Consider the following 26218-nt stretch of genomic DNA (forward strand, 5'->3'; position numbering starts at 1 on the left):
TATACAATTATACTTGTGAATGAATGAGTTACTCAGAATCCTTTTAAATAAGTTTTTTCATTCCAGATATCCAGAGGGCCAAGTCTGTGACTCAGCATCTCACACAACAACAACAACAGATAAACAACCTCTTGTGCATGACCAACACAAACACAAGTGCATGACTGTCACAAGGATATGGTAACTTCTAGACCAACAAGAGACTTGTGACAATGAGACAGTGTTTATGGAGCATTTGTGGCGAGTCATGGTTATGATGCAAGTGAGTCAGCTAAGTGTCTCTTTACAGTCCTCTGTTTCTATCCACAGATTCAGCTTGTAAGGGCAGACAGGAATTGACTCCCTCATAAACTATTTACAGGATGTACACAGGATGAAGATCAAATGAAGGCAATTCCCAGCACATGACTACTTCCTGCCGCAGCAGGATATCTTGCATTTGAAGCATCTTTCAACACCATTGATGAGCATTCATGTGATTACTGTATTACCATATTCTGAGGCCCGTTACCTCCACCAATAAAAATTAAAATAAATTCATCACTCATACGGTACATACCACACAGGCACATACCATATACATCAGTCATAATCATCATACAGTGCATCAGTCCTAATCATCATAATCATCGTCATACAACATATAAACATGTCATATATGGCTGTTGCTCATGAAGCTGGCTCAGAATTTGCTGACGCTTTCTTATTTGTTGCCGAGATGATCAGGGGAGGCGGCTCGATGTCCAGCTCTTTTCGGAGGTCCTCCACGCTCTGGTCCCATCGGCGTTCATAAAAGATGCTGAGGACACAACGCGCCCGCCGACCGCTACGTACAGCCCAAGGACCCAGGGATGTAGCCAAGGTCTGCAAACGACTGGTACAGACACAGAGAGGGAGAGGGAGAAGAATATAAAGAAAGAGTGTGAGAGAGACAGAGAGAGGAAAGAGAGAGAAGGCATGGATGGGATGAAGGGAGAGAGAAATGAGAGGTAAAGAGGAGAGAGGAGGGAAATGAGGAGGAAATGAAGGGGAGCAGGAGAGAGAATGAGAAGAGAATGAGATTGGAAGGAAAGATGGAGGGAGGAAGGAAAAGAAACAAAGATGGAGGGAGGGAATAAAACAAAGATGGGAAAACCGGGATAGTATGAAAGTAAGGAAGTCAGAAAATAGGCAGATGGAAAGAAGTAAAAAGAGAGAAGCCTTGACTCAGGGCGGCCTTGACTCAGGGCCTATAAAAAACATTGTCATGCGAACAGGCTATGCTACATCTGGTGCTATTAAAATAGAATAACACATGGTCTGAGGTAATTTCTGCAAAGTTCTATTTGAAGCTCTAGTTATCATATGTAGCATCCTTCACACTCACACACACACACACACACCCGCACACACAGAAGTGTGTATAAATGGTATCCTGCTCTGCAGTAGCATGCGACGGTAACCATATGTCCAAAAATGGTGATTAAACAAAGCAGCACGTCTTTTAGTCAGACTACGACGTGTAATGTGATAACTGAACATTGTGAGCATGTGTCAAAAACCGCATCGGATACATTACACAATAGACAATAGACAAAGATATCATGAGACAATGCAAGGAAGCTTTCAGGTTACAGCATTTGAAAAGAAAAACTCTCAATACACTTCCCTGTCTGGCTTTTCTATTAGCTTTGGGTTAATAAATAATCAATGTCATGAGCAATGGTACACTTATGCTTTGTGTATACCAAAACTATGAGTAAAACCATACTCATGCTTTGACTATCTAAAGAATGTACTGAGTAATATATCAAATAAACTGTATCATCTATCACACAGACCACATAAAACAAAACCAAAAGCTTAACTGAAGGGATAGGCACCTTGAGGACAGACGCAGTGGTCCTAGGGCTGCTCCCATAATGCACATGGGTAGGCCTGTTTGCGCCGCCTCAAACCACTTCACCGCTACCTCGCCTGTGAGACAGATGACAGATGGTCAACAAAAATACCCACCATTTACCCACCTTCCTTCATCATATGAAACTGATGTTTATTCAGAAAGGTCTATGGTAGTCAATTTCACTATGCAGGACCGGATTAAATCTAGGAGTAATAGAACTACACTTCACTTCACTTTACTTTACTACAACTATATTACATAAAAGCAAGAAAGCAAAAACAAGTGGATATTTTAATCATTGGAAATGAACAATTCTTCATTCCAGTCATATCGTTATAAATGGCTCACTATCCATCACATAAAGGAACACATATGGGCAATTGCTGTAAATGTTTGATGCGTAATATTGTGTTTTTGTTACGTTGCTATGTGAAGCGTAGCTTGAGGAAATTAAGTCATGTTAAGACAGTCAACAAATAGATGTGTTATGTATCTATGGTCACAAAAAGATACCAGGCAACTAAATATGTTTTCTTTACACTCATACAATAACTGTCAGTTTGACACTAGATTGTTGCCACCCAAGCAACATTACAGAAAACATGAGACTGGCTACATTAAGGCAAATATTAATCATGATAATACAATCTCACCCAGCATGTTGGTGGGCATTCCTAGTAAAGTGTGCAGAAGGTCATGAACTTCTCTGTATCGCTGCATGACATATGCTAACTCCTCATTATCCACAAACTTCACATCCGCTCGGGAGTCTGGTGTTACTCTCTGAAATAAAAAGAAAACAATGGGCTTATACAGATATTCCAATAAATAACAATATGTTTAACTTACTAATAAATAAACATTCTAATCAGTCTCTGTAGTATTATCAACAATTCAACACAGTTGAAAGACAACGTTGTTTTCACACACTGATTTACTTGAGACCTTCATATTCTGCCCGACCCACTTACATTTTCCTCCAGGAAACGGAGGTATTCCCTCCCAAATGAGCCATCTGGAAGGGTAGCCATGTGGGCTAAGTCCAGAGTAGATAGGCGGATACGTGGCCGCTCTCTGAAAAATAATTTATCAGAATGGTAATTCAATTAAATTACAAACTACAGCTGGAGATATCAACCACACATAACAAAATCCAAATTACAGTCACATTGAATGGGAGGCCGAGGCTCTCAGTATCATTATTTGCACATTACTTTTTATTGCAGTGACACTAGCTGTATCCAAACTAAGCTTCGCTATCTAGGGTATATTTATTGGTTGAAGCCCAGATGACCACAAACTAAACTGATACAAAACCCCCAAACACTAACCTACACACCCAGGACAAGTGTCCCAATTAAGCAATTAGCCACAGGCAATGGCATCACTGAAGCCCTGCCTGCAAGTCACTGCTTATCCAAGCATGTGACTCTAACCTATTCTATTCTATCACATTATACTTCATTACATTTGGCTGACACTTTTTTTTCACCAAAGCGACTTCCAACAAGGTAAACAACTAAGGTAGAGTGAGATAAGGACAAGTTTGTGTAGTAAGTGCTACTTCCATACAATCAAATGTCAGTTCTAGTCAGGTGGCAAGTGTTTTAGGTAGTGATAATGAAGTGTCTTTCCACTTAAAGATGTAAATGGACACAGCTTAGCTTTAGCTTAGGTTTAGCTATTTTTCAGTAATCAGAAGCAGAGGCCTACGTGAGAATAGTGTAACCTTCAGGATCATTCTTCATCCGATCACGCAACTTCATAAGGGCCAGGTGTCCTGTGGTTTCCCCAAGAACTGCAACCATGTCTGAAATTTTGAGTCATGGACATTGTTCAAACCAAACGGTCCACAGCCCTCCAGTAAAACACCTGGTCACCACTACAAAAGGTGATGAATGAACACCAATGATCCGAGCTTAAGGATAGCTGTTTGAAAGGCCTTCGTCACAAAAAGAACCATAGACATCAACAGCTGTGTTTGTTCAGTCCTGTCATTAGTCACTTTTGTTCTCACATGAGTAATTGGGAAGAATCCCTTCATCTTCATAGCCAAATAATAATAAAAAATATTATTTAGTGTAACTTTTTGGTTAACACACTGTGGCAACCACAGAGTTTCAATAGAGGTGAGCAAGTTAGTTGGGTACTTTCCAGAGTACTACATGTAAATCAGGTGTTAATTGTTCAGGGTCAATGCCTGTGGTGATAATCAGGAGTATGGACAGGAGAATGGATTGGATTAAAATATATATGTTTTACAGTAAATTAAAGATTTATCACACATAATTTTAGACAGCCAAATTACCTTTAAACCAAGCTACCAGAGACTGACAGTCTGGTAAAATGAAATTGAATTATTCATGACAAATTAAGACTTTAAGACTTTCAAATGAGGATTGGAGGCATCCAAACAAAATGTACAGTTAATAATGTTTAACTTTATGTCATTCCTATACCCTTAAACACCACTGAAGCATTACATATTATTAGAGCTGTGTCAAGAATTCAAGTCTGGCTACATCAGGCTGGTGTCAAGCACTAGCTGAGAAATGTCTGACATTGTGATGATGAAACACATGCTTAATGACATTATTCAAGCAGATCAGTCAATATCCATACCCAATTTTATTCATATTAAATCAAATTTCTATTCATGCTGTTAATTCATTGTACAGTGCCTTCCATAAGTATTGAAACACATGCTAAAGTTGACTATAAAGAGGAATATAAAATTATCTTTTGGACAACGATCTTAATGCCTTCAATGAAAAATTGAGGAAATATCCAACCTTTAAGGACATCAATTTTCTTTGTAAATTAATAATCTATTGTAAATAAATAAATGTTTTCCTTAAAATATAGGGGTCATAAGTATTGGAACGCCTATGTTAACTGGGCTATGTGTTAAAATTCCCATAGAGGCAGGCAGATTTTTTTTTTTTAAATGCCAGTTAGCCTATTAGCTGGTTTCATTCTTATTGAGCTCAATGCAAATCAAACCAGCTAATATAGGCTAACTGAAATAAAACCATGCCAATCTCTAGGTATGGTGAATAGGCCAGTCAATCTAGCTCAAAAAAGGGCCAAAACTTAAACTAATTGCAATAGTAAGGTTTCATACTTTTTATTGATCCTTAAACCCTCCTGCATCACATATTAAAAATCTACCCATTTATATTTAGTGGAACATACGTTTTTTCAAGGTCAAAGATAGCAATTTCCAATGCATTTTGCCATTGGGATTTACTACAGGTGAAATGGTTAAAATGTTAAGCTATAGATATCAACTTGAAACTTTCACAGTTGTTTACTCACATTAAGGCAAAGACTTTTTGTATTGCAATTTTTCTGAAATGTGATGTTTAGATGTGCAAATGAGACCCGTTTTACTTAAATATGCAATAATTTGCATATATTTCTAGAAAACTAAATCTGAACAATAGGTACAGTCAGCTTCAAAATAATCGCTGCACTTTGCTTATATGTTGGATACCAAAAGCCTATGCAAAGGGAATATTAGACATCACTTCATATCACCTCAAAAATGAGGAAATCAAGTCAAAATCAATGCGTTTCAATGGAAGTACATTATAGAACAAATGATTGTCAATGATATGGCATGATCGAAGTATCTCAATGCATGCCAAGTCACATAAGGAAGATATTGACCTTTAGACAACATATCAAGTGACTTGGGATGCATTGAGATACTTCCATCATACCATATCATTGACAATCATTTGTACTACTTCCATTGAAACGCATTGATTTTGACTTGACTTGATATCCTCATTTCTGAGGTGATATGAAGTGATATCTAATATTCCCATTGTATTTTGGCTTTTGGTATCCAATATATAAGCAAAATGCAGCAATTATTTTGAAGCTGATTGTACCTATTGTTCAGATTTAGTGTTCTAGAAATATATGCAAATTATTGCATATTTAAGTAAAACTGGTCTCATTTGCATATCTAAACATCACATTTCAGAAAACTTGCAATACAAAAATTCTTTGCCTTAATGTGAGTAAACAACTGTGAAAGTTTCAAGTTGATATCTATAGTTTAACATTTTACCCATTTCACCTGTAGTAAATCCCAATGGCAAAATGCATTGGAAATTGCTACCTTTGACCTTGAAAAAACCTATGTTCCACTAAATATAAATGGGTAGATTTTTAATATGTTAATTAGATATACCTAGGGATCACAAAAAACTTGGAATGATTACTATTGCAATTAGTTATGGGTCAAACGCTAGATTGACTGGCCTAGAAGGGTATGTGATGATGTGGGGCTATTTTAATTCCAAAGGCCAAGGGGACTTTATCAGGGTGCATAGTGTCCTGAATCCAAAAATAAATAAATAAATTAATACAAATCTGCCTGCCTCTATGGGAATTTTAACAAATAGGGTTAACATAGGCGTTCCAATACTTATGACCCCTGTATTTTAAGGAAAACATTTATTTATTTACGATATATTATTAATTCACAAAGAAAAATGTCCTCATTTAAGGCATTAAGATCAATGTCCAAAAGATGATTTTATTTTCCTCTTTAGAGTCAACTTTAGCATGTGTTCCAATACGTATGGAGGGGATCTCACAATGGGGAAAGTGGTGATTGTGTTGTTGTGTACTGTAGCCTACTCTTACCATGTCTGTAAGGGTTCTGAAGAGCGGCAACGCCAGATCCAACTGCTAGGAGGGCTTTTTGGATGGGATTAGTGGGAATATGTCCTGGGTATAAAGAGTGATATGAGTTTTCTGGAAATGTACCATAGTGTTGTCGGGAGGGCACTGCAGGACACAAAAGAACAAAGTTACAAGATTCAAGTCAACTTAATATATTATTATGACACTGATCTTTTGAGACGTTTACAAAGTTGTGTTCTTTCTGACCCTGGTAATCTAGAAAGGGTCTGGCCACAAGCATTTTTATTCTACTTCCTTAATTCGAATTGTAATTCTACATCCTGCTTTTGGCATCAATTCAAATTCATGTACCGTAAGTCATTCTCAATTCAATTCTGAATTTTGCACAAGCCTGAGCAACACAATAGACTAATAAAAGTTGGTAGAGTGTAGTCAGTGATTTTACTTTTCATTCAAATATCTACACGAATCTCATGCCGTATGGTCACAGAGTCTTTTTGTCCTTCTCTGCTGAACTGGACAAACTGTCATTCTGTGATCATTGTTTTTTTTAACCCATGACATTTTTGTCACGAGAGTAGCGGACACCTCATCAGCAATGACCGTACATTTAAGAGTAGGCCTACCAAAAAGCGTTACGTTAACCCCAAGTCCCAACCATGTCGTGTCACTTCGTTAAAGCATCGTGACTCCCCCATGATAGCACCACATGGTAAAGCTCCGTGACGTCAACTTCGCAATGGCTATCGCAAGCGCTCCGGTCCTGGCATCCTCTGAATGACAGAGTAGTGTTACCATAACAGGTAATGTTAGCCGACCCATTTTCAGTTAAATTAAGTTACATATTAGTTAACGTAAACTGATGCTGACACTTCTAGTTACCGGAGAATAGGATACACGTATGCGGCATCATTGGTGATGTTAGCTAACAGCTAGTTGTCTGGTGTGCCAACAAACGAGATTGAAAAGTAATAATAAGCTCCCTCGTGCTTGTTCCATAACATGTCATACCTCCACATATTCCCGCTAATCTGCAGTTGTGACCTAACGTTAGGCACAAACTGGACCTTGATATGGGCAACATGACCAGACAGAACGCCGTCCTTCAAATCTCTGCCAAGTTGTGTTTTCGTGTATCTGCGTATGCGCAGTGCCCGGTGTATGAGCTGTCCTGAGTCTGAATCGGATCGACGGCCCTAGAGCCCTCTCTGTAGCCGTCTAGCTCCACTCCAAGCCCTCTGCCGTCATGTGCCTGCACTCGCTTTGAAAGACACAGGGTGGATTGTCAACTCGCCCTGTGTTTTGAAAAAGAAAATTCACAACTAGAAAAACTTCTGTAATTCTGTGCTACCTCGACGCACAGTATTTCATATGGGCAATCGAAATCACCGAGCTAAGAACACAAATAAATAAAAAATGCTTTTACTCTACAGAACATCTAATAAAAGTGGCATTCGACATGATGACACGTACGCGGGTGATCTCTGCGTGGTTGACGACTAATTTAACAGACGTAGCCTACTCTACCTTAGATTATTCACCTCACCCTTTACCCACTCACTAAACGAAGCTTTCTGTTTCGCAAATAGTCTGTTCTCCATTCGCTTATCGCAAAACAGCATTACTTAAACGCAACTGCATGCTATAATCTGTTAGGACAGCTTCCGGTGCTGGGGGGTGGTGGAAGGCGGGGCTGGTTGAAAGTCTACATATGTTGACGTACTTTGCAAGCAATAAAAGGTTGGGAGTTGTTGGAGTCTGCAACATTTGGTAAGTGCAAGTCTTCGTTATAGTAAGAAAAATAGGACCGTACAGTGGACGCTCAGACCTTACAGTCTGTGGACGCTTAACTAACAAACAAACTGGATTTTGAGCACTTGATTGTAAAACCTGGTAGTTATTGTCAGATATGTCCTAATCCCTGCATTTTAAACGAATTTGAGTGACTTATTATTTACCTTTTTAAAAAATGACTTGTTTTTGAGCAGTATCAGCCAGTGCTGGCTGTAATGGATAGCCTAGTTTGCCTGGCAGCAAACATATGTTCTGAAGAGCAACTTTCCTTCGTCTTCTACAGCAGTATCTTGTCGGCTACAAAATGGCAGGGGACAAAGTCAGTGTAGTTAACACTTGAATATTCACTTGGACCTAGCAGCAGAGACACTTAGCAGTGACCAATGTGAAGACATGTTGGACTATAGATGTATGCTACAAACTCGATTCCATTTGCTCAGCCTTAAATAATAACCCGTCATTCAAATGTACTATGCCTAAAACACTCAAATATGTTGGAAGCTTATTTTGTTCTCTGTCTCCCCTAGAGTATGTAGATAAAACGTTCAGTAACTCAGGCTAAAGCAGCTGTTAGCATAGCATATTTCATTGAGGTGGACAGTTTCAACTAGCCTATAGCACCCAGAAATGACAGGAGAACTCCAACATTTCCCCATTTAGTTGTGACATGTATCATCTTATCTAAGTTAATTTCCTAAAATGTTGGTGTGTTCCAACCATACATACATAGGGTCTAGTCTAGGGTGTTCAACAAGATCTTTAGAAAGCTTTGTGGGAGTGAAATATGTTGGTCAATCAATGTTTAAATATTCACCTGAAAAATTACACAAAGTGTAAGCTAAACCTGTAAAAACATTTATCTCTCTTTTGCTGGAAACAATCACAAACTGGCTTATCCATCAGGTGCACCTGGATCATTGCTCCGATTGGTTGAAAGACTATCCATCCAGTCATTTGAGCGTGCCTCTTGTGCAGTAGAAATACAGCTCAGACTCCCCAGAGAGTAATGTTCAATCTCAAAAGATTGATCTTGGTCTGGTGATAGCCAGGCTAATTCCAGAATAACATGAAGTTCAATTGGTTTTGTGATCAGGCGAAACTAAAGAAATTAGGCTTTTGTTCCTGCAACTGATAATGATAATAACTGACTTTTTCACTTCAGAGTGCAGCACTTCACTACATGTGTATATTTACTACAAACTTCTGCTGGACCTTTTTGTTACAATAGCAGGGTTTTTGGATGATACAGTGTCACTTTAAACAGTGATACTGTATGTGCAAATTGCCGATTGACACAGATATTCACCATGGCCTTGAACAATGCTGTCTGAAACATTAGCACCCAAACTTCAGCATAATGGCATCAAGCTTGATACAGATGCTGACGCCTACTGTAGCCTGCCCCTGTCCATCTGCTCCTTCTACCACTTTCTCCTCCAATCACACTTTGAAGAAGTAGACACTCCTATCCTCTAGTATTGACAGATGCAATGGTAATTCCTAGCTAGGTCTCCTCTGCACTGTATCTGATATGCTATTCCATGGCTATAAGTCACTTTGGATAAAGGCATGCTAAATGTGTGTATGTGTGTGTGTGTGTGTGTGTGTGTGTGTGTGTGTGTGTGTAAAACTACAATCGGAATGATGTGTCAATAGTGAATGCATTTTTTATTTACATTTATAACTTACTTGTTATCTTCTTATTATTTAGGCTACAACTTTATTATTATTTACATTATAATGTCGGTTTGTAAAGGTTAGGCGAATTAGGATGCTCATTCACTAGGTGAAGCACCCAACAGATAGCCTGTACCAAAGGCATTTTTATGTAGAGATTATGTGATATTTGGCCCCAGTCGTGGCGCGACTGGCTGGGGCACCTGCATCGCACGCCGGCAACCCGGGTTCGATTTTCCGCCCCGTGGTCCTTTCCGGATCCCACCCCTACTCTCTCTCCCACTCTCCTGTCACATTAAAGGCATAAAAGGCCAAAAAAATATACATGTATGATGTACTTAAAAAAAAAGAGATTGTGTGATATTCATGGGGAGAAGAGATGTTACAGACAGGTGACAGATTAGAATTGGGATGTAGCCTAACGATGCACCGCGAATTGGCTAAAAATCGATACACTTAAAATTAATCGCGATGCAACTACGTTGACAATAAATAAATGAATATGAACTTCATACCTCTTTCATTGTAGCTAACGTTATGTGCAACTTTACCAAAGACAAAGACCTACCTTACACTGACTCTCCTTGCCTCTCTCTCTCTCTCTCTCTCTCTCTCTCAACCTCTCAACAGACACACCCCTCCTCAGCACACACATTTAATCCAAACATTCAGCAGCAAGCAAGGACCAAGGGAGTAAGCAAACGTTCGGAAAGTGCGCCCCCTATGGGAGGTTCTGTGGCTAATGAGGATAATAGTAATAGACAGGGCCACCCCATCGGACTTCAGTAGAGACAAGTGAAGGCAATTTAAGCCCCTTTTCCGGATGAAGCCTTAATGTACTGTGCATCCTCAGATAACACGTGACATTGAGCAACAGACTGAAACACTGTAAATTATCTGGTAGCTGTGCTAAGATATTTGATAACGTGCAGAGTGATCCAATTTCGAATGCAGCTTTTGGTAGGTGATTTGTACCGACCAGAGCCATATACAGTAGATGTATCTATATGGCTCTGGTTCCGACATAGAGTAGTGCCTACCCAACAAAACAATCTTGTATTTCTCGGGGAAAAGAAATGGTTAATTAAGTTAGTTAAGTCCCTACAGTTTATCCTAAAACAACAGCCGCTACAATACAGCTGACTGTACTGGAAATAGATGTCCTGGCTGAGAGCTTTCTATGCCATAGGATCAATTTTGATTACGGAGAATCCTCACAAAGTGAAATGAAGTAGTGGATCAGATAAAACTAGCCTAGCTGAGGCCAACGTTCAGCCTCAATCTGTTGTGAGCAGACTCAAGTGCACTTATTTTGATGTGGAGAACATGTCCTTATTGTTCAACATTATGTCGTACTGCTGTTACCCAGGCTCTGGTTCTTGCAATAGGGTAATATGGATACACAGGAGTAACATATTCTGTTGTCTGTTTCATTTGCAGGGTCCTCTGTTGCACTCGATGCATGGATGATAATGGCACGAATATCTTTGCCCTCCTCCCTGGAATCCTCATTACCAGGGATCATACGGTCCGTTCTCACAGGACACATGGAGACAAAATACCTGTGCCAGCATTGTGACGACATCCTCAGAAAGCCAGTTCAAGCACAATGCGGCCATCGTTACTGTGTATTTTGCTTCAATCAGCTCACCAGGTACCAAGGATGTTGCCCAACTCCTCAGTCTGCAACCCTTTCCCTTCCCTCTAACCACCTGAGTTGTCCCACAATCACTGGGCTTGCTGGATATTGATCCACTGATCCTGTTCATGTAGCTGGCTTCGTTTGTTGCTCAATCACTTCACTACCACCCTTTCACTTGCTTTGATGCAGCACTATGTGATGGCTTCGTCTTTTGACCTCCTCAGTAGGATACTCGCCAGGATGTATTTCTCTGGTGAGTGTGCTACGCCACAGTTGCACACTTACATTTCCATTTGGCTAATAGATGGGTGACTTAATCAACTTTTTTTGTAACAAGTAAGCTCAACTCTGTAAACAACTTACTTCAGTCAATGGATTGGTTCAAGGGTAGTTACCCTATAAGCACGCAAGAATTTCCCTAGTTGTAACAATTGAGCTATCAACTTTGTATAAAACTTACTTCCGTCATTGGACTGGTTCAAGGGTAGTTAGCCTATAACCATGCAATACCTTGCTTTGAAACACTAGACAATTGTCTTGCTCTGTCAATAAAGTGTATGGTGCATTATTTAATTCCTGCACTGTATCAGAAGTGAAATGGAAATCTTGGCAGATGTGAAATGTAAGGTTGAACCCCTCACCTACCCCTCACTCTCAGTTATCCTAATCAAGACCTACGGTGTATTCAAAGTTCTGTTGTGTAGGAATACAAAAAAAGACGAGCCTTTGTTTTGTATAATTGTTTTTAAGTCTCTGTGAAAGGATCAGTTGATGGGTACATTTGATTATGTATAGTATACTTACTGATAATGGCAAAAGAAAGAGCAGCTCCAGAAGGTGGTGTTTCACGTCCGTGTATTGCGGATGATGCATTCATTTTCTAGTTCCTGATTTTGGTTGTTGTAGCCATGTTTTCCGAGGTCCAGGTAGCTTTTGGTGGAATGCATTTTAGGACTTTAGGGTGCTCAGAAATGCTCATGCCAGTGTTAAAGCAGTACTACAGAGTCTTGGTCCAAAACTAGCAAGCTAGCTTCATAAAAGTCATACAAAGCCTTTCAAACAACTCTGGAAAATGTGCAATTGCATATAGCACCACCAGCTGGATCAAATGTGTAAGTGCCATAATACGTGTCCAAAATGCACTGCTAATTATGCATTCAATGAGAATAGGATTATCGTTTCAATCAGTCAAAACTGATAGTTGATGGTTGATTTTTTTTTTACTTCTATTTTGTCTGGCTTAACCATTCAGAGATTCGCAAAGAAGTGTTGTTCTGAAGCCCAAGTGAAAATGTGATGTAGCATACAGTCACCATCAACAGGTAGGAAGATGTCGGTACCGTTGCTGTTCAATCGACAATTAGACTTTCCTGCTGTCTGTGCCCAAGTAGTTTTTTCCAGGGATGGTATACCACGCCGTTGCCTTCACCAATGCTGTAGTCTCTGATCTCCCAGGAAAAGGAGAACTCCACAGATGGTAGATAGAAACTCTCTGGTAATACATCTGGTTGAGGGACAAGGTTTCTCAGAAAAACTATCCCTTCTGACCATGTGCGCCCCAACAATGGTTCCAGTGCCACCTTGTGTTGGTTTTCAGTGGTAGACCCTTTATTTATTATCTTCAAATCAGTGTACCAGGAGTGTTTTTGCACAACTCTTACCTTGCTGGTGCCTTGCAGAATGACTCATAAAATGGTCGTGTTGCAGCCTGTGACACAGCTGTGGCGTTTGGATCGCTGATCGCAGATAAAAGCTTTGAGTCATCGTCCTTGCAGGCAAAACCGCAACTTTTTTTGAGAGGTTGCACAAAATGCATTCTTCAGATGTCGACTAAGTTCTGTTCTGATTAGACTGAGGTCAGTGTGAGAGGTTTCCACTTAGAATAGCAAAGAGTCGGCTCTGGATTCAGCTGCAAATTCTTCATGTTGATTCAGCTGTATTCATGAGCCCATGAGTTAATCTCATGATGCCAATTACATACATGCTTGCCTAACAGTTCTGTCGTCACCGTGCTAAGGTGGGCTCAAGGACTTGCTACACAGATAGAGCGTTCTGATTGGACCGACTGACTTGGTGTCGGACGCAGGATTGGCCTTAACGGTGTGATGCTAGACCATCCCGCTACGCAAAAAATATTTTTTGCCGCTAGGGTGCGTCTAGATTTCTAGGCAGGATTCCTGGAGTGCATGTACAAATGTACGTTTCCAAAATGTAATGGGTTGGGCCGGGCTACACTTTTCCACTAAGTTTCATAAAAATTTGGACTAAAGGTTTTGCATAATCTTGCTAACAAACCAACCAACCAACAATGGACAGAGGTGAAAACATTACCTCCTTGGTGGAGGATCTGTTAAAGGTACACTATGCTGTAGAGCTCCCTCTAGAGTTACGATATATTTATATTTTACTCTGTTGTAAATAGCAAACTTCTCCTGACTTCACACCCCTGCCTGCACACAATGAAAATGCTTTTGTTATAGAGGTGAAGGATTAACAACAGGCAAAAACTATTTCCAAAAAATGATATCGACTGACAAAGTAATGTTCCATGATTTTGTTTTTTGGTAGCGACTCACTATGTCTATACTGCATAGCTATGCTAGGTGAAAAATTTACCTATTACAAGTTCATTTACCATTAAAATGGATTTGTAAAGGTGAAATATTCCGTAGTGTACCTTTAACAAACAGCTTGGCAGAGGTATGCTGCACCATTCTAGCACACAAGTGTACCACTGAACGTTATTCTATTTTGGAAATGGGGTTGTATGCAGTGCTTGTTCTTGTAATGTCGACACATTTCCTCTATATTTCAGTGAAGCTTCCTCATTGAAACTATTTCAACTCTCTGTACTGCAAATTGTGGTACTTTTCTTTCTGTGTTGCAAATTGTGGAATTATTTTTGGGTGTTTTTTGTCATTTGGGCTTTTTTGGCATGTGTTCATTTGCAAACTGATGTCTTCAAATTATTGGGCCATGTTATAATTTCTTTTTGACAAAGCTTATTTTTTCATTAAATCACACCTAAAAATTGTTACTTGACTAGTTCAAGCATAATATCTGGCCAAGAGAAATTAATGAGCATTAATTTGGTTCTCCATCTTTGCTGCTCCTAACTAGGTGGCTTTAAAGCAACAACACCATACATAACTATATGTTTTTATGCAGCTCCGGCCCTAAACCCTGTGAAGCATGTCGTGTGGAGGGTATATTTGAAGAGTCTCAGTCCATGCTGAATGGAAAAGAAGTAAGTTTTTATTTTAGCCGTGACAGAGCAAGAACATCTTGCTGTAGATGGTAGATGTCTCCGGTAATGAGATTTCTCTACCTCTCAGCACAAAATCCTGTGTGAGTGTATGTGGGGGATTTTCTTCTGCACGGTTTCTTAGACAGACAACAGATCAAGTACTATTTACTGTAACCATAACTTAGAGATAATAACACCTTTCCTTTTTATCTGCAGGCATTTCCAGACAATGCGGCGCGTCGAGAGATTGATGGTCTTCCAGCAAAGTGCCCAAATGAAGACTGCACTTGGGCTGGGACCATGAAAGAGTTTGAGGTGAAGGTCATTCTCACATACAATGCTTTGTCGTGAGTTGTGTCCATCCAGTGATTGCAATGATGTTCCTTGTGTCACATGGGCGTTTGTGCTCAGTTGTCAAGGTGGTCAGCCTCACAGCCTAGTGATTTTTTGCACAACTTCCATAAGCACTTACAGTAAAGTAACTCCGGTGAAAATGCAGCAAAGGGTGTTTTTCTGAAATACATCAACTAAGCCGCGGAGACAGTATTTTGCATTGATTCAGCACTACAGAGCTAGCACTGGCAAAAACTAGATAACTACAAAATCGCAAACAGTGGATTAGCTAGGGATGGTGAGCCAAACACTTTAAATATATCATTTTTTTAATCAATAATATTGCTCAAAACAGCAGCAAACCTCGTCAGTAGCTCGCTTTGGGTCTCTATACATAAAACGAAGCACTAACAATGTAGTTTATAATGACGGTTCAGAACACTTACCAACTCTCCCTTTACCAGCTCCTCTTGAAAGAAAGCTACTATGAGGCAAAAAAAGAAAAAGCTAAAGAAAGCTACTCTAAGGCAATTATGTGATGTGGATCTTGACTTTCCTTTGTTGATCCATACTGTCTTCATGGCTTAGTTTCTGATTTTCATTCAGAAAAACACCCTTTGGTCCATTTTCCAGGTCAGAAAGCTATGCAAATCGTCTGGACATGCCCACAGACTTTATAACATAGTGTTATTATGCATATACAACATGTACAGTGCAAACAACATATACAGTGTCGGGGTGAACATGTAAGGAGCAGAATATAGCAGAAGATGCCATTACAACACAGCTAACGGAAATAAATGAGCTAGCTTTAGAGCCTTTCGTAAGGTCCATTCCTAAAGGTGGCAGGAAAAGACCGTCTTTTGAACATTGCTAGTTTGGCTGCAGCTAGTTTGGTTAACTATTTATTTATCCTTTATTGAACCAGGAAGTACAGTGGTACATTGCATTCGCATAATAATAAAAATGATCAGGTTATCTCGTATTTATGACATAAAGATTTCGTAATTATGAGATGTAATTATGACATGGAAATGTCTCATAATTATGAGATAATAAGATAATTATCTCATAATTACGAGATCTTTATCTTTCTCATAATTACGAGATCTTATGTGCAAGATAATTGTCTCATAATTACGAGATATCTCTCCCGTTGTCAAGCAGGCATATCCTTGGATTCTGATGAATCTTAGCTTTGAAAATCGCTATTTTACGTAGCATACATGCCATCCAACTAGCTAAAATCCACCTCTGTCATATGCTACAATATTACTATGTTCTGAACATCTGTATTTCAGCTTGGATGCAACGTGACATTTTATGTTTGGCGAATTACAGTAATATACAAGTGTGATACAGCCAACAAATTGGATCTACTTCGTAGGTGTGGTAATATCATGGGTTAATGCACCTTCTATAGAATGCAGAACAATGGAGAATTCAACCTTCTATAGAACGCAGAACAATGGAGAATTCAGCCATTAGTATCTCATAAATACGAGATAACCTGATTATTTTGTTGCGATGTGATGTGAATGCAATGCGCCAGTCTCTTTTCCAAGCGATGTCTAACCAGGAAAGGCAGCACCTATGTATGCACAATGAACAAATGGCAATAGTTTTTATTCAACAATACTGAATATGTTGTATGTGTATACTTGGATACTTCAATTACCTGACCTCTCACATGTTCCGAGAAAACAGAAGTGTCTGTGAGTCAACTGTGTTCTGTAATCTGGGGCGGAAATTTCTACACATTCTACATGCTGACTTGTTCCACATCTGTTCTCGTAACGTCTCTGCTTAACGTCTCTGCTTTGGTTGTTAACCACTAATGTTTCGTGGGTGGGCTATGCACATGTGCCTGAAAAAGGTAGGAGGGTCACAGTCAGTATTCATAAAGCAATACGGTTAATCGTCACCTTCTCAAACTGAAAAAAAAAACTGTCTAGCTTATAGCAGAGGTGTAAAAGGTTGGCTTCTGAATGTTCTACCAAAAGTCCTAAGTTGTGTGTGTTCATCTATCGCCCACTACCACTGAAACATTTCCCGCCAAGTTTTACAGTTCTCGTGCCTCAAAAAAGGTCTAGGGATGTGGCAAGCAGTCGACTGATTGTGTAGATTGTGGTTTTCTGGAATGTGGATTGCGGTGTTTGTGCATGGCTCATGTAGCTAGGGGTGGGCAGACCATACCTGCTGTGTACAGTCATTTATGTCTTACAGTGAAGCATTCAGTTGCACACACAAACACTCCCTATTATTTCCTGTGAAATGTAGGCCTGTGGTGTGAGAGTGTTTAATCATACATGCAAAGTGCACGACTCAATCAGCCCACAGTAGAGTGCGTTGGGAGAGTCAAAGGGAAGGAAAAGGAAGGACGGGGGAGGGGAAGAGGAGGAGAATCGAATGCGAAAGACCAAGATTAAATTACACATTAGACTTGCTGGGTTTGGAAATCCCCTAAAAGTCCCGCCGAAACACCCAGTCCCACATGTGCGTGCACGCGCGCGCGCACACACACACACAGAGCGTTGTACTAGCAAGGAAGTAAACAAAGTTGTTATGGTTTGAATTGCTCAGAAGTTTCTGCTGTTTCAGAGCATGCAAAATAACAGGAAATGGCCTTCTGTGTCCTTCCTCTAACCAGAGGCAAGCAATTTTAACTAAATAGAATACTCCTCTCTGAAAACAGGAATTGAATACCATTTGTAAGGTCAGATTGGTCTGACCAGTTTCTCCCTGCTGATTATGAATGTTTTAACTGCCATTCTCAGCAGGTTTCAACCAACCAGGGCTTCGTGCTGTTTCTACTTTGCACACTTAAACTGTGTGTGCGGTTGTTTGACATTGTTCTCTGTGACTCTTGTTGCTTAGTCATTAAAAGACTGTGACATTCTGATCTAGAACATAGCCTGCCCACTTAACTGTCTACCCAGATAAGCAAATGGAAACTCATAGCTCAAGGGAGGGAAGGAACATAAAGCCATTCAGTGTCTCAGTTTGAACTTTATCAAAGCAGTGAAGCACAAGGGTTATATCATAGCTATAGTCATTCATAGGTTTAGTATACCAGGCTGATCCTTTGAGACCAAAGAACAGATCAAATAAAGTTCATGAATGGCCTCTTTTGCCGTATTGCTGAACCTCTTACACAAGCATGTGATTGTGAAACGCACATTGCATATTTCAGAATTAAGTTGCACAAAGACTGCAGACAAGTTTGTTCATGGCAGTCCTATGACACTCTTTGGTGGAAGAAATTGGCAGACCATGGCAAGTTTTTAACCCTCAAAGTCTCAAACTCTATTATGAAATTTCAGAGGTGGATTAAATTGTTAACTTGTGTTTAGCCTCCACTACAGCCCTGATGAGTTCCTTGTGTGATGTGCACGACGAAACTACAACTAGGTTTCCCCTGTTCACTGTCAACCAACAAATAAGCACCATACTCATAATTCTTGCTATTTCTAGTTTAAAGGTTCACTATGCAAGATTTTTTACCTTAGGCTCCACAAAGCCAATTTGATGGTAAACAAACTTATGGGGAATTGTTCACCTAGCATAGCCATAGCATAGCTGTAGTGTCGCTAATAAGAGAACCAGCCATGCACTTCAAGAATTGCCGACCCAAAGACATCTAGTGACAATTGTTACCTTGTCAGTAGATATAGCTCTTTGCCTATTGTCCTTTGCCTCCACAACAAAAACATTTTGTGTACAGGGGGAGCAAGCCATGAGAAGTAGGCTTGCTCCCACTGTACGACGGCAAAGTAAAATATAAATATATTGCGATTCTAGGGGCAGTTCTAGAGTCACCAAAAATACTTGAAGCTGCATAGTAAACCTTTAATAGACAATTACATAGCAGCTGAAGCAGCTGTAGTTAGCTCTTTCATTCTGGTAACCCATAACCAACACTAAAACTATACTTTGAGGGAGATAAAAGGCCTACTTTCGGTAATAGCTACTTAAAAGGTTGCATGGCAGCTGTATTGACCTTTGCTATCCTAGGGGAAAAACCTTACGGCTAAAATTGTCTTTCAAATTCACCGACCATGCCTCCACCCACATAATTCAAATTTTAATCAAATGCTAAACAAAGGAGAGCCAGGTGAATGAATACACGGCACGACAAGTTGTCACGAACCCTATTGTGTGCTCTGTAAATGGCATGGTTCAGAGAACTGCTAAAACAGGCTTGTTCGCTTTCAGTTCCCCGCCGAGTTATTTAGAGACTATAGAGAACTTGGTGTAGAGAAGAGCAAGAGTGTTAAAATCTCACCATTTAGACACCGAAGATGTAAAATTCATCACGTGAACAAGATTAGAAGAACATTCGCTGTAATACATGCAAGAAGGAAGCACATATCCTTCTCCCTTCCTATCATATCCCTCTGTGATCCATTGGAAACTCCCTGCTTCAGTGTGCAGCCTTACTACACAGTCATAACAATTAAAGGGGATGGTCGTGCTTTTCTGTGGACCACAAAAAAATTAAGTTCATGAGAAGTACCTTTTAGTACAACCTCATACTCAGGTCTTTCAAAAAAGTCACCAGGAAGTCCTTTTCATTATGATGAGAACCATGCTACCTCTGCTTGCTATGAGACCATTCTACCTAAACACTAAGCCTCCACAAGCAGAAGTAATTTATCAGTACTATTGTGCTGCGAAGGAAAGGAAACCTCCACTGAGGCCACTCTAAATTACTGCCAACAACAAAACAGTTGGTTGTAAAAACTGAAGAAGAATTAAGGGGAAATCCGCAAACAAAAGAGATGTGAAATCCGATGACTTTGTGCATATAAAATGACCTTTTCAAAATGGCATGCATGTGAAATCACACATTGTTTCGCATATTTACCTCCAGGGCCAACATGAAGGCCAATGTGAATTTGAGCGGATCACTTGTGACGCATGCCAGCAACGCATCCTACGCAGCGAGAAAGACCGACACAATGAGAGAGAGTGTGAAGCCAGAACCCTCAACTGCAAATACTGCAAAGTTTCCTTCAACTTTAAAGACATAAAGGTATCCCTCCTCCCCTCCACACACACACACACACATACACACACACACACACACACACACACACACACACACACAGAGAGAGAGAGAGAGAGAGAGAGCACTGTCACAGCGTCTCTTTTTTTGTAAGATAGTTAAATAAATAAATAAATATAAAACATGGACATGCCTTAGAGGTAGTGTTTGTGAAAGAGAGAGACGGGAAATGGGCTCATCCTGTTACGGAATACCAACATTGCAGATCAGTATGTTTCCCGGGAACAGGAAGTATTTCGGCCAACTGAATTTACATTGAAGTCAACAAATTCCAGGTGTTATTTTTGCTGGCCAGCTAGCTGAGCAGGGCTAGCTTGAATTTCTAAGTCAACATAGATGGAACTTCATAGATCACTTGCCTCTGAACTGGTTTGGGCAGAGCTGTCAGGCTACAGCATTTGTCGGTTTCATGTCAGTTAGCCTCTAAGGGGTGATTATCAGATTGTTCTGAGAAAGATATGAATCAGAATGTTGTGTAAGTGAAATACGTTGAAATATCTTGTTAGACCGGATTCTAATTGTGATTCTCATCTGTTTCGCCCACAGGCTCATGATGAGATCTGTATAAAGTTTCCCATGCAGTGCAAAGAGTGCGGAAAGAAAAAAATCCCACGAGAGAAGGTCAGTGTTGGCCTTCAACAACCTTCTATGTGGCCTTGCTGACGTGTGTGTGTGTGTGTGTGTGTGTGTGTGTGTGTGTGTGTGTGTGTGTGTGTGTGAGAGTTCTGGTTATGGTTATGGCTATTTGCCAGACGCCCTTGTTCAAAGCGTGTGTGTGTGTGTGTGTGAAAGGCGTGGGTGTACAGAGCAGTGCTTCATTGGGTGTGTGTATTTGCAAGCACATATGTTTTGTGCAAATAAGGGAGGGAGGGAAATGCTGGATGACAGGTCACTGTAGGTTTGTGTTAGTTAACTATTAACAAACCTCTTCCTAAACAATATCTGTGAATAGCACTGGCTTATACTTGTAACTGTGTGAGTGGAGGTCAAATTGTACTCAAACTTGAGTTTCTCTTCTGTTTTCACAATGACTTACTTGATAGATAGCTGCACTTATTGGAATGGATGGAATTCCAAGCTTAGCTTTATCAAGCCCCTAAAGACGTTTTCACTTTCCCTCACTGTTCATGTCTCATTGTGAAACCTATGGTGAATGAGTCCCTTACATTCTCTTTCCTTTCTCTACAGTTTCCAGAACATGTTAAAACCTGTGTCAAGAGCAAGACAGCATGCCAGTTCAACAAAGTTGGCTGCCAAGCAGTGGTGCGTAATTAATGGTCTACTTGTTTAACCTAACCCCAGTGCCCGACTGCCCTATCAATGTGTTAAAGACGAGTCAGTCTTAGCTGTGGTCAACGGTCGTCTGTTAATCTATGTTAGACATGCAGTAGGCTGTACTGTCTGTAGGCTGCAAGCCATTGCTGGGAAGTCCCAACGTTTGCTATGCATGAGTGTGGCCAAAGGCAGTTTCAAGTTGGTATTTAGAGCATCTGTGCTTCCCCTCCCCGCCCCTGTGTGTGTCGGTAAAAAGAGGAACAGATTGTTCTGTTTACGGTTCTAGTTCTGTTTACAGTTCTAGATCTGTTTCCTCGAACACAAAGTCACCGCTAAATTCCCGCCACTGACTCTGAACATTTTTAGCGTTGTGTGTTCCAAGAGCAAAGTTAGTCTATAGTCTGTTATTTATTTTACCATAGTCTGTACTTTTCTTTTCTTACTCCTCAACGTGATGGATGACTGAGAACTCGTTCCAAAAAAGCAATTCAGCCTGAGTTATAGTGTTAACACCCCTCGATTATAGATGAGATCTTGATGTTCTATGGTATATCCTGTGTCCCTCATACCGTTGTTCTGACTTGTACGTTGTGAAATACTTGAACCGGTTCAGACTTGAAATGTGGCCTCGCCGATTCTCTCTTAGATCTCAATTTCATTCATAACATTTCCCTGTAGTTGCCTTAGTAGAGCCCTCTTAATGATAAACTAACGGATTAATCTCCCATGAATCGCTGGTAGAGCTTCTGTACGTTGTGAGTCATTGCCAGAAGCGTAACTCAAGTGTATAAACTTTAAAAACTGGGAAGTGTGAGTCACTTTGATCACAGCATTTTGTTCTGTATCTTTGGTCTGGTAGTTTTCCTATTGGGAGTTTTCCTTACCACGCGGTAAGAAAATGAGAAATGTACTGCGACGTCACTGTTATTACATGGAGGGTTAAAATAGCACTGGAGGCTAAACTAGTATGCCAAACAAGGTTGAAGCCATGTGTAGAAAAGAAATATTTAAAGAATGCAGAAAATGTTAATCAGGCTCAACATTTACCACAGTTAGCTGGTTAGTTAGCGGTTAGCCGACAGTACTACAGTGACTACGTACCTCGTGGCGATCTTCACTCTTCACAGCGCTGGACTGAAATGACTCTCTAGTTTCGTTTCCCAATTCCGTTGAGGTTGCAGCAGTGCCCTCTTGTGCATCACTCTTGCGCTAACATGATGCATCATTTAAATAGTCCTGTGCATGTACAGTATTCAACTGGTGTTTTCTATATGTTGCACTTTTTGCACCAGTTTTGAAATCTAATTAAACAATGATTTGAACTGATTACTTACTTACTTACTACTTACATAATAGTTTAGTTTGTTGAGGGAAATATAAAGTACATGAACATGCATAGTGCATCATGAAAATTATCAATATTAAAAGCAAGACACTCCCTTTCTTTATGCCTATTTGTGGATAGCGTATATCCAGTCAGACTTGACATGCTCATGTCTGATCATGTCTCCCATTCAACTGGCTTTGGTTCCCACAGATTGACAATGGGAAGCAGCACGACCACGAGCAGGCCTCCATAATGGATCACCTGCGGCTGGTCCTGACTGCTCTGACTGCCCTGACGTCATGGCGGAGTGTACCGAGCGTGCAGAGCGATGGCTTGGGCGAGTACCAGGAGGACTGTGGTGGGCTGGGCCTGTACCGTGCGCCTGAGGAAGGGGCCGTCGGAGGCGCTGCCGCCGCCGCCTGCGGAAAGGCCTCGTGCAGCAACGGGTACAGTGGACGAGAAGGACTGAGAAGTAGCAACGGCCTGGGTCTTTACCAGGGTCCAGACGAAGGAGCGTCGGTGGGCAGCGGAGGGTTGGGGAGAGGAGGGAAGAGCACAGTAGGACTGGAGCTGAAGGTGACCGCACTGGAGAATATTGTGTGCGTGCTCAACCGAGAGCTGGAGAGAACGTCGCTGACGCACGAGGCCCATGTACGCCAGCAACGCCTCGACCAAGAAAAGATCGAGTCCCTCAACAACAAGGTAGAGTCACTGTCCATGCATTTGTGTGGATGGGTTATGGGTCATACCATGCCATGTCAGTCGATTAGGGAACTCTATGCTTGCAGCCGTTTCACAGAAAGCGTCCTCAGGTCCGCCCGAACCTGAGGACGCTTTCTGCGAAACGCATTGTTCGCTCTAAATAAAAAGTGAGTAAAAAGTCAACAGTGTGCGGTAGAGCGATCCTTTTATTACCATGCTAAAACTAGTTTGGCTGCTTAGATTAGGTTATTATTAGATTCAACTTGATTGTCATTGTGCAGAGTACAAGTACAAAGACAACTAAAGGCGGTTAAGATAAGAGCATACCTCAACAAAAAGGCAAATTGTTACACTGTGCTGCTTATAGAAACTTGACTTACTTGTTGATGTAGTTCCATTTATTTTCCCCTCAAACACATCTCTGCTATTCAAATTCAGTTCATTTATTGTAAGGGTAGAATGTGCATATTTGAGTTAAGAGATGTGACCGTATGCTATTTTCATCTCGAAGAGCCTCTTGTATCCTTTCGCTTCGTTGGTGAGATGACGACGTTGGCTTGAAAGACCGTGGCTGCAGAAACAAAGAGGTGGGACATAGGTGGAGGAGGAGAAGGAGGAAGAGTTTTGTTTTTTTTTCTTCCATGAGTATGGAAAAAGCAAAAGGATGTCTGGCGACCAAATGCTGGGGATACACTGCAGTCTGACAAACGTAGTTTAGACACAGTGAACGCATCAACAACGTACTCATGCCAACATACTCATGCTCAGTGTCAACTGAGAGATGGACATTCTTTCTGATTCATCCTGAATGAGTTGTCGTATGCTTACCATGGACTCAGAGAGCAAGGTTCACTGCGCAACTGTGCAGTACCAACACACCAGTGTTCACCTTGTGACATCTTTGGTCATGAAGTTTGAGCCACTTGTGAGCCATTCACCGTCGCTGTGAACAGTGTATCCCCTGCTTTAAAATGAAATCTGACATTTTTCACACATGCTATACAGTGATTTTTCGTCATCGATGCACATGTTTAGCGATTTGACGTCCATAGGAGGAGTGCCTCTAAAGGCCCACTGCCACTCTGTGTTTCATACATCCACTTCACTCCATTGGTGAATTAACAGACAGATCTTGTCCTTCATAAGAGTGTTTTTGCCTCCATTTGCCAATGCCTAGAGAAGATTGTTCCGACCAACATGCACACCTGTGATTATTTGTTAAACTGAAGGATGGATTGATGGTGTATCTTAGCACCCGATCTTATCCCAGTTGATATTGAGATTGGGTCTGGAGTCTCTGGACAAGGTTCATTCACCTCCCATTTCCAAGAGGCGCCACAAACGGTCAGTGATCAAAATGCCTCTAGTCGCAATTGGATAGACCTAAAACCAATCAGAGCAATGAAGGAGATGACATATGCAAAGCAATGAACAAGCGAGTATTTGTCAAAAACTACTTCGATTTCATCATATTAAGCCCGCCACAACGGTTGTGATTCGTGCCCAGGTTTTAAGGAACGTTGGAAATGCAAGTGAATGGCCTCTTGGCCAGACAGACCTGCAGTACAAATTCAAATTTACCAAACGTATGTCTGGGTTCTCCCAGATTATTGATGGTGGGATTGGAGGGATGTCCGGATTCAAGAATTGATTAACTCAAAATTTCTGCCTTGTTTGTTTGTGTGTGTGTGTGTGGATGTGGGTGTGCACTCTTGAATACACTTTGTTTCTTGGGGTGCTTTGGGGTGGTCCTGTGTGTGTGTGTGCGTGTCTGTGTGTGTGCGTGCGTGTGTTTTCGCTTGTGTTTTGATGCAGGTTCATCAGCTGGAACGTCAGCTAACCATGAGGGACCTGAAGTTGTCCGAAACAGAACAGACTCTTCGCGAGCTGCAGCACTGCACGTTTGACGGTGTGTTTGTCTGGAAGATTGCCGACTTCAGCCACCGCAGACAAGATGCTCTCGCAGGACGATCTCCAGCACTGTTTTCTCCAGGTGAGGCAACAGTTTTCCCATGCGTTGAGCAATGCAATTAATACATCAATGCGTTAATGCAAATCCAACTTAACAAAATGCAAATACATGAACACAAATGCAACTTTACAACATATGCTAAATGTTGTGAGACTTTTGCTTCCCTTGAGAGCCCTAGAGAGACGTTACAGTTTAATGTTATGAAATTACAGAAGTCCCCATACAGTCATTTCCTGTGTATTAGCCGCATTGTGTGTACACCGCAGGACAGCGTTTTATGCAAGTTAAAAGAAACGTAACCATATCAACACCATATAAACTGCCCCTTTGTGTAACCTCGTAGCTGAAGACATTTTTCAAAATGAATGTATAAGCCGTGGCAAATAGTTGGGGTAATTACAGTATTTATTTATGGTGCCACTGTCATGACATTATGAACTGATTGTTGATCTTCCTTTCTTCTTCTTCTTCTTCTTCTGCAGCATTCTACTCCAGTAAGTACGGATATAAGATGTGCCTGAGGCTCTACCTGAATGGAGACGGCACAGGTAGAGGGACACACCTGTCTTTGTTCTTCGTGGTGATGCGTGGAAAGTACGATGCCCTTCTCAAGTGGCCGTTTAGTCAGAAGGTTTGT

The 26218-nt window shown here is 40.8% G+C and overlaps 2 protein-coding genes across 4 annotated transcripts in view; one reads left to right on the forward strand and one right to left on the reverse strand.

Moving 5' to 3' along the window:
• Positions 1 to 38: 38 nt before the first annotated feature.
• On the reverse strand, positions 39 to 8030 carry coq4 (coenzyme Q4 homolog (S. cerevisiae)). The gene is made up of 7 exons (XM_062554657.1): positions 7556 to 8030; positions 6545 to 6688; positions 3596 to 3692; positions 2854 to 2956; positions 2536 to 2665; positions 1863 to 1956; positions 39 to 874 (listed from the first exon to the last, which is right to left on the reverse strand). The coding sequence occupies exons 1-7, from the start codon at positions 7626 to 7628 to the stop codon at positions 670 to 672; spliced, it is 846 nt and encodes a 281-aa protein (XP_062410641.1). The 5' UTR covers positions 7629 to 8030; the 3' UTR covers positions 39 to 669.
• Positions 7328 to 26218, forward strand: part of traf2b (Tnf receptor-associated factor 2b) — a 22423-nt gene continuing 3532 nt past the window's right edge. Inside the window, exons 1-10 of one of the 3 annotated variants that reach the window (XM_062554654.1) lie at positions 7328 to 7347; positions 11456 to 11669; positions 14826 to 14904; positions 15121 to 15219; positions 20111 to 20272; positions 20852 to 20926; positions 21494 to 21568; positions 23118 to 23609; positions 25425 to 25602; positions 26064 to 26212. In XM_062554654.1, the coding sequence (XP_062410638.1) occupies positions 11482 to 11669; positions 14826 to 14904; positions 15121 to 15219; positions 20111 to 20272; positions 20852 to 20926; positions 21494 to 21568; positions 23118 to 23609; positions 25425 to 25602; positions 26064 to 26212 (1497 nt within the window). In that variant the 5' untranslated portion in view covers positions 7328 to 7347; positions 11456 to 11481. Of the gene's footprint in view, positions 7348 to 8209; positions 8315 to 11455; positions 11911 to 14825; positions 14905 to 15120; positions 15220 to 20110; positions 20273 to 20851; positions 20927 to 21493; positions 21569 to 23117; positions 23610 to 25424; positions 25603 to 26063; positions 26213 to 26218 lie in introns of those variants that run through there. The other 2 variants (XM_062554655.1, XM_062554653.1) reach the window with 2 other exon arrangements.

The sequence above is a fragment of the Sardina pilchardus genome, chromosome 14, assembly GCF_963854185.1.
Source record: "Sardina pilchardus chromosome 14, fSarPil1.1, whole genome shotgun sequence".
NCBI lineage: Eukaryota > Metazoa > Chordata > Actinopteri > Clupeiformes > Clupeidae > Sardina > Sardina pilchardus.

Excerpts from the sequence above, each read along its gene's own strand:
- coq4 (XM_062554657.1), bottom strand. The coding sequence starts at position 7,628 with ATGTTGCCCATATCAAGGTCCAGTTTGTGCCTAACGTTAGGTCACAAC. Across the intron at positions 2,957-3,595 it reads GAAGGTTACACTATTCTCAC|AGAGCGGCCACGTATCCGCC; the intron begins GTAGGCCTCTGC and ends ATTATTTTTCAG. Across the intron at positions 1,957-2,535 it reads AATGCCCACCAACATGCTGG|GCGAGGTAGCGGTGAAGTGG; the intron begins GTGAGATTGTAT and ends TCTGTCTCACAG.